General features: G+C 33.4%; 1 protein-coding gene across 1 annotated transcript in view; it reads right to left on the bottom strand.

Moving 5' to 3' along the window:
* Positions 1-4627: 4627 nt before the first annotated feature.
* Positions 4628-9278, bottom strand: part of LOC107449396 (glutamine synthetase 2 cytoplasmic) — a gene marked incomplete in the record, with an annotated part of 54863 nt that continues 50212 nt past the window's right edge. Inside the window, 3 exon segments of the mRNA XM_071184724.1 lie at positions 4628-5123; positions 6771-7098; positions 8087-8233. Coding sequence (XP_071040825.1) covers positions 4835-5123; positions 6771-7098; positions 8087-8233 — 764 coding nt within the window.

Raw genomic sequence — 9278 nt, 5'->3', positions numbered from 1 at the left:
ATCAGATCAGGTCAGCTCAAGTTCATACTTTTACATTGTAGTCTTATCACCCTACTGCACAAAACTAAACAATCAGAACATCAATGATCATCTATCCCAGTGGTTGCCAACTGGCGGCCCGGCCCTCGAAGCCTTTTTTTGTGGCCCGCTAACTAAAATATATTAATTGTCGTTTTTTTGCTGACAATTTTCGCAAAAATTCTATATGGATTTAAAATACTTTTCTTTCGTTTAAAAAAACCTAATTTCGTCGTTTCTGTCAAATTTGACATACCAACGGTGCAAAAAATTTATTTCTCAGGTTTTACATCCGAGAAAATATTTATTCAAATACAAAAATAATCGTGTATGTTGCCCTTTTTTTATTTCTTTTTTTTCTATTTTGTGAATATAATTTAGCATGTGCGTATCAATCATTTTCTCGAAGAAATTCTCCCATTTAATTTGTTGAAACGACTCATTTTGGATGAAATTACTTACATTTGTAAATTTTGAAACGCATAAAAGAGGGAAAGAATTTTATTTAAATTCCTTGAATTGAAAATCGCATGAACGCAAAAGAATTTTTAAAAAAATTAATTTCGTATGCTCGGGAATTTCTTTTTGTTGCTATAATTCCAAATAAGTCGAAAGATATGTTAATTTATAGCAGAATTAAATTTGAAAGAAAAAAAATCCTGGCACTAAGTTTCTGATTAAGAGAAGATTCAAAATTATACGTAACAAGCATTATTTGTAATGCTTTTATTTTGCTTTTTAATATTTAAAAAGTTTTGATAAAAATCTGACAGTAATATATTATGTTCATTGAAACATAAAAGAGTACTATATAAAATTTTGATAAAGTCTTGCTCCGCCATTTGATTGGTGTTTTTAATTGCGGCCCCCGGCCACATGTAAGTTGGAAACCCGTGATCTATCACACGAATACTCTTTTATTTCATTCGCATTCCACCATCTCATCGAAACACCACAAAGTTCAAGCTGAAGATGAATGGGAAAAGGGCCGCAAGCGGCCTCAGAAGTCCGGATGTTTTCTCCAGTACAGCTCAGTATCAGTGATCTTCTCTAGCTGCAAGTACCCAATTCTAATTCGTCCAAACAGCATTTCAATTTCAAGGTTTTTAAATTTATTACATTTTTTTCTTAAATATTTTAATACCATCTATTAATAATCATAATAAATTGCTCACATTTTTTCTGATCATGAATTTTAAGTTTTCAAACTTCATGTTATTATCATTTAAATAAAATTATAAACTTTACTTTAAAAAAATTAACTTCTTGACGGTTATTGGTTCGCCAACAAATAGAACATTAGATTCTAATTTAACCAGGTCACCGGCTACCGATAATACATACAGGTGCATGGAATATTCAGGGGTGGCGAACCTTTATACATCAAAGTGCCATTTTTCTAAAAAAAAAAATTTAATGAGGTCGTAGACGTGCCGTCAAATACTTTTGACTTCGTGATTATAGGGAAAATAATAATACTAAACACTATCAACTAAAAATTCTTTATTTACATTGAAATAAAATACATTTTGCAGTGTCTCAGTTATACGCATAATTCAACTTAAAGTAACATCAGTGTGACCTCTGTTGTTGCAGATTAGATGACAAATAACTTATATTAGGTTGTAAGATGTTAGTTTAAGCAGGACTCTTAAATTATTTTTGCTAGTTATTTATTGTTAGCTTGTTTTTTATGGTTATTAATTGTTTTTTTAGCATTAATTGTTAATTTTTTTTATTAATAATTGCTTATTATTTTGTTTGTTTTTCGTGAATTTTAATTTAATTGTTACATATGCTTCAATTGTGATAGATGGCGTGCCCAAAATATTGTGTCGAGTGCCATAAATGGCACGCGTGCCATTGGTTCGCCATCCCTGGAATATATCATGGATGCTAATCAAAGCGATAGTTATTGAATACAGTATAGGGTATTTATCCGTTAGTCGGGCGCAAATGTCGCCAATTGTGAACCAAACTCGAGCCAAGTTGCCAAGCGATAAGCAAATGACAAAACAGTCAACGGAATATAAGTCGAAAACGTTCAACTATAAACAAATATTTATTAATAGTAAGCAAAACAAGTTCAACTATTAACAAATACTAATGAATTGTGTAAAGAAAACAGCTTTACCCTCTGGCTAAGTCCCAAATTTTCATCATTTTTTTAAAACAAAAATTAAAATGGAAGAAAGGAAAACGTGCTTTGTTTTGAATGAATTCAGAGAATTCGCACGTGGCCCCAAACTAACATTCCCCTTATGGTTGTAGGAAATTTGGCGGAACATTATTTGTCAATTTTTCGCTTGCGCCCGGCTGCCAGAAAAGTACCCAATTAATGTGAATGTTGCTCAATTTTATTGAGGTAACAAAAAAAATGATAACAATGTAGAAAGTATATTAAGAAGGAAAACGTAAATTTATATTTTTACCAATACTTGTCAGTGCTTAATAATTATAAATGGTAAAATTTGTGTGTGTGTGTGTGTGTGAGCCCTCGAAAAAGCAGCCGATTAGTAGAAAATAAGAGTTTGGGCGACAACGGATAAATGCCCCCAACTTACATAAATTAATCTGAGTATTCACCTTTAAGACTTAGATCAGTGTTAGGTCTCAAAGCCTTGGTCTCGATAGTAAGGGAAGAAAAGTTTTTAGAATCAAAAAATTAGTCTAGTCTTAATAAGGTTAAATAAAAGTGGTTGGCAAGCTAAATTCCAATTTAATTTTGAATTCAACGAGTCAAATAAATGAAAAGAGTAATTTTAACTTTTTAATGTAATTACTTATTTACAAGGTTATGCTGACTTTAAGTTCTTAAACAGAACCATTAAGTATAAGTTTTTTAATGTTTACTACCCATTGGCAAAATGGGTATTAAACCGCATTTTTCAACTACAATAATCGAGAGCAATGGTACACAGTGTGCATGGGTTGCTATAGCGACAGCTACTGTTGGATAATTAGCTTCTTCACATTTAATTTTGTTATGCATTAAGTGGGTGAGTTTATTTTTGAGATATGGGACCAGAGAGATCCCATAAATACTTCTTGAGTTGTGAATAAAAGAGAATTTCGTAATTTGAACGATATTTTTGTTTTAATTAAAAATCAGAAATTCTAACCAACAGCTCAAATGGATCGTTTTCACTACTAATTCAGGGGAATATCTCAAATAAAGAAGGTTCAAACTGATTGACACGGTCCCAAAAATTAAAGTTGAAGCAAGAAATAAAAACGAGGCCTTAGCTTGCCGGGACTGAAAAAGCCAAAAAGCGTAGACGAGAATACTTTAAGCGTTACACACAAACGGAAAAACGAAAGGATTCCGTTCGCAAACACAAGCATGAAGTACCAAACACAAAGTACCTCACAAAAGTGCCAAAGTAGTCGAGAGAATTGAACCCTACCGAAGAGCGAATGGTGACTCTCCGAACCCCTTTCAAGCAAATACGAGAACTGAGTGTTGATCACTAGGTTAGGGATAAAAGGATCCATTGTCCGCGTACCAAACAACTTGCACAGGACCGTAGACTGTCTTCCACGCAATATAAATGAGTCATTCACTATTCATGCAAAATTTTTAAAAAAAACTAATTTTCAAATCATATTTCATGTATGAACTTGTGAATCCAAAACGGGTGTATGATGCAGCTTACAATCTCCATCAAACACCATAGTACCAATCCGAAAATGGTAATATTGAACGGTAATAATGATATATTGTAGAAATTATTGAGTTATGCAAGTATTGACTGAACATGACATCTTTAAGTTAAATTAACTATTTATTCAGTATACTACAAAAAAGAAACAAAATGGAACGATGATCGTAATNGTCAAATGTCTATTCAGTCTTCAGAAGAATTTTCACTGAATATGTCTGAGCTGCCTTTAAATATGTCTGCGAAATTGTGTACCGAACAGTTAAAGATGATTCACAGTTAAAGATGTCCACGATGAAAACACAATAAAGTTTCTTTTCTAAAAAAAATTACACAACAACAATCTTGTCAAAATTGTGATCGCTTACAGCGCTCTCTATTTTCTTCATTTTGTAGTGAATCGTACTTCTTTTTTTTACTTTAAAATATATAGTTTAACGTTTTAGTATAGGTGTATTCTTTTAACTTTAAATTTCTAACGGTTAAAGTTAGTTTCATTCTGGCGAAATAAGTCTTTAAAATGAAAATTCGTTAGCTCGCTTAGTTAGTAACAGTACATAAGTGCAGTCTTATTTTGATCAAGTTGATTATCCAAAGGCGCCATTAAAATAAGCATGCATTTTTAATGTTATCATATGTTGTACTAAACATTTTAATAACAAATTCACAAAGATATCAAAGATATAAGAGGAACATATGAGACAAAAATTTAAATCCATCTCTCACATGAGAAATGAGTATATTTTTTCAAATCATTATACTCACATGTCTTTAGTTTTGACTGTGCTATCTCGAAACACGTGAAATTCTACTTAATTATAATAGCGGACCAGCCGGTTGCGGCTAATATAAGTAATCAAAGGAATGGATTTGGTTAAAGGAATGTGGTGGAATACACAACTACAAAACTTATTTGGTTTTTGAATCTTAAAAGTGGAAAAAACAAAGACATTTAATAAATTTTTATTTTTAAAAAGACAAAACATAATCTAAAAATGTGCTGTTGAAGGTAATCCAGTCATCCAACACTAAAATCACAAGGTGCCTCGTAACACGAAGACAAGAGAATGATTACGCCAAATTAAAAAAGTTCTGCTGGGAAGGAGGGAGTACTCGGAAAAATTATCTAAACAAACAGAATGAAATGGAACAGTTCATTCAGCCAGACAGACTGTTCGGACAATAACTTCAGCAACACTGTAGGGATCGCAATTGGAAGATGGACGCCTGTCCTCGAGGTAGCCCATCCCCTCTTGGGCAACTTGCCTTGGAATACGAATGCTAGCACCTCTGTTGGCGACTCCGGCACTGAAGTCGTGAATACTGGAAGTTTCATGGAATCCCGTCAGGCGGCGCTCGTTGTCCTTGCCCTGTTTGGGGTCGTATGCTTGAATGTGACGGTCATGATGTTTGGAAAGACGCTCTATAGCTTTTTCAATCTCCCTATAAGAAAAATGAATATCGTAGAATCGAACATCAAATTACGATTGAATTTATTATTTGGCAGTTCAAATATAGCTCAGCAAATTCATATAGTACTGCTTTGAGAAGAACTCCAGATTAAAAGTCTAGACTGTCTACTACTATGGTAACAAGCAAGGACGCATTTCTAATGGGTTAAAATGGAGGAAGGAATGTGTCGATTGGTTTACTCACGACGATCTATGCAGAGATTAAGACAAAACTATTCACCCCATGTAATTTCCATGTAAGTGTAATTTCCTCGTAACCATAGTACTTACCACAAGGCAAGACTTCTGCCTGGAAGAGTTCTCCTGAAAGCCGCACTATACATGATCTAGCGGTCTGATCCAGTTATTAGATAGTATAACGGCAAAAGAAAATCTTGCATTATGACCTTAATAAGTAATAGAATGTATTCCATAATTCCTAGCATTAATGATTCTAGAATTTTTTTTTCTAAAAATTAAGTACAAAAATATACATATTAGGTCTACAATTACACATAAGGAGTCGCATATTAATCATTTTGCAAAGAAAAACAAAGTTTAAACAATCTGATAAGCCACTATAACCGAAAAGATTAAGCACTTAAAAACCAATTTGATGGCAGACAAAGTTTAAAGAGGCTCCTAATAGTCTCTTTTCAACTTCACTTATTTCTACAATGAAGTAGATTTCAATTTTTTTTTCAATCTTTCCTTTATCGCTAAAGATTTACTAGGTTTGATTTTTTTTCGACCTCTCTTGTAATTTACTCCCCCTGATATGCATATAATTTTGACATTTATAACAAACTTTTTAAAAATATATATTGCGCTTATGAAACACATTCTAAACCTTGGGTAGAATAGGACAAATTAGAGCTATATTTCTGTTTTAAGAATCCTTGTCAAAAGTCATTAGAAGCAACATATTAATGATTACAAATTTATATTGAAACAAAAAATTATAAACATTTAACTACTAATTATCGAGATAAGTCAAAAGTGAAATTAAAATGAAACACTAATTTTGCGGATAAACAAAAATAGTAATATTTTTTAATTTTATATTAAAATGCGCCCCTCTCTGCAATCGATGCTTTTAATCTACTTTTGTAAGAGCAATCCGCTAATCACTTTAAAAAATAAGATGTTGAGTAAAATTCAAAAGCTCATTTTATTTCGCCAGAATTCGAGATAATAGCGTGTTAATATATGCTTTAACTTCTTATAAATTAAGAATGTATTGTTTAGAATTTATTTTTAGAATGTTTCTTAAGATAATTGAAGAATTTTCAGTTAAGACCTCTTACACCCTTAAAAGAACAGTGTACAGCAAGATTTCGTCAGTAGGATGAGCAGAACTTCTTAGTATTTTATTTTTAATGTAAACGTTCTCCCCTATCTTTTAAGAAGACCAGGCAACTAGTTCTGCTTGTCCCTGATACAGAGTGAAGATGTTTCGTTTAAAGTTGGTTAACAGTTAACTTTACTAAATCCCAAAAATTAAAAAATACACGCGTTGACAATAGTAAAATTACTTATAACAAAATGCATGGTAAAATTGATGCAAGGCAATAGAAAAAAAAAGATATCACATCTCTCTCTTGCAAGCATTCATTTTGCTTATTTAGATTTAACTTACTTCAATCCACCTTTTTCTCTCATGGCTTTGGTGCTGAAGTTGGTGTGTGCACCAGCACCATTCCAGTCTCCAGGAATGGGTTTTGGATCGAAGGTCACCACGACACCGAAATCTTCGGCTACTCGTTGCAGAATGAATCTGGACATCCAGAGATCGTCCCCGATGGCGACGCCTTCACTCGGTCCAACTTGGAACTCCCACTGAGCAGGCATCACCTCTGCATTGGTGCCACAGATTGGAATGCCAGCGTACATGCAGGCTCTGTAATGGGCCTCCTCCACATCACGACCATACACCTTATCAGCACCCACCCCACAGTAGTAGGGACCTAGTGGGGGGGGAAAGAAACAGGTTACTCAAGAGGGTTATATCACTTTTAACAATACATTTTAAGCCATCTAGGACCGTGATACATGATCAAGCTATTCTCTTTTCAATCTCCAAAGGCATCATATGAGACGAATCGTTCTGACTCACACGGATGTAATCTTAATATATTACTCACTTATTACTTCCTGTATAGGCATACGTATAAGTATTCTTCAGTACTTTTACTCTCGGAGTTCCGGGGCTTTGGGGAAATGCCTCTCTTTTTGCCGCTCCGGAATTGGTTAAAAATAAGTTTGGGTTCAAACAGACCTTGGCCGCTGATCTAGCACAGCACGGTGGTGAATGCTGCTAATTTTGGCCTAGCAGAAAAAAATTTAAAAAAATTTCAGACGTTATAAAAATTAGACAAAATAAAGTTTAATTATGAAGCTGAACGAGCAGAGATTGTCCAGAGTGGTTAAAGTAACTGAGCTGCCATTACGAAGGATTGAGGGTTTGAGCCTCAGAGGCGGCTTCAAGTCCACCCAGCTTCAGATAGATAGGTATCTGCTTAAGTAAACTTGGAAATCTTGGAAAGTAAACGCGGCATATGCGAATCGTTGACCACATTGTCACAATGCCGTTGGTGACGAAATTGTGGAGTCTTAAGATTCATGACCCACATTAAACCGGAACGAACAATCTTTTTTAAGCAAAACTTTCATCTTTCAAGTAAATTTTTAAATAATTACATTTCTTTAAATAATGCAATTAATTTATCATGCATTGCAGGATTTCATATTCGTGCCATTTAAAACTCGAGCCAACGAAATGCAACGTTTGGGAAGAAATAATTTATCTCGCGTTCTGATGGTAATTAAAAATATTTCTTCTGTGTAGCTGAACAATTTACAGAGGTTCTGTAACTGAGTAACAGACCAATGTGATTACTTAGGTAAATAAAAATTTTCAAAGGAAAAAAAGGGGGAGGGGCATTGGGTGCTTACCTTGAGGGCCGGGAAAACCATTTTTTGGCCAACCAAATGGATGTTTATCACAGTCTAATAGGGTATATTCTTGTTCAATGCCAAACCATGGTTTTTCAGCTTTGGCCTTATCCATCACTTCCACGCACGTCTTGCGTTTGTTGGAATCTGCAAAAAAAGACACATCCGGACATTGTTATTTTGTTATAGCTTTATTAAGAAGTTATACAATACCAAATATGATTGCCAATAAACATTTTGCAGAAGCAAGAAAAACAGTTAATTACTACCAAACTCCACTTTTTAATAAACTCCGAATCTTAAGTACTCGAGCTGGGCACTTTACTCATTTACAAAACAATTGTGTCTAATCCAAGATATGTTTCAAAACATAAATGACTTCCATTTTTTCTCCTTTTTGGTAACTAAATTCTTTTGCAATGTCACAACCCAAAAAATTATTACGAAATTTCATAACAAGGCACAGCGTAGATGTAAACTAAAAAGAATTAAATAGCAAACTCTAAGGAACAAAAATATTTCAACAAGGGGTAAATCCAAATGAAGCTCGAAACTCTACTGCAAAAAGACTGAAAACAATGGGATGTGGCTATGAGCCGCGTGTTAACTATTACAGATGATGTTAAGTATTTAGGTGACATTAACCGGAGTGAACTATACTTGACACACAAGTTTCACAAAAATGTGAAAAAATAGCTTTAGCTTCTCTTGAACTACCGAATAGATTATCAAAAATTTGTTTGTAAAGAATACCTAGTTATGGCACAGGCATTTTCTTTTACAGTAACAGAGCCTTAGTTTGTTAACTACACCATAGCTGCCAACTTAAAAAAATCTCAATGTGTAAAAAAAAAAAAACTCATTGTGTAAAATAACGAACAACCAATATTTAGCTTTAGTATTTATTCATTTAGTGAACGTTAAATTCAACATTAAATTGTAAAATTTTTAAGTCTATGATCCAACCAGGAAGTAATAATTATTGAAAAGCAAAAAGTTAAATTTTATTGACACATAAAAGCAGAAAAAATTAAAAAAAGCTATTAATATAATAATTGTAAAACACACATTTCAAAGCATTTTCAGTGTGCAAAACAAATTCATGATTTTGCAAGAAAAGCAACAGTTGCCTTTTTTGCTTTTTTCAAAGCATCTGTTGAAAATTTCCTCTCATAACACAGCTTTGAATTGT

This window comes from Parasteatoda tepidariorum, chromosome 8 (genome assembly GCF_043381705.1).
Source record: "Parasteatoda tepidariorum isolate YZ-2023 chromosome 8, CAS_Ptep_4.0, whole genome shotgun sequence".
In the NCBI taxonomy this organism is placed as follows: domain Eukaryota; kingdom Metazoa; phylum Arthropoda; class Arachnida; order Araneae; family Theridiidae; genus Parasteatoda; species Parasteatoda tepidariorum.
Note: the sequence above shows the minus strand (reverse complement) of the source record. Positions and strands in the feature narration are given on the sequence as shown.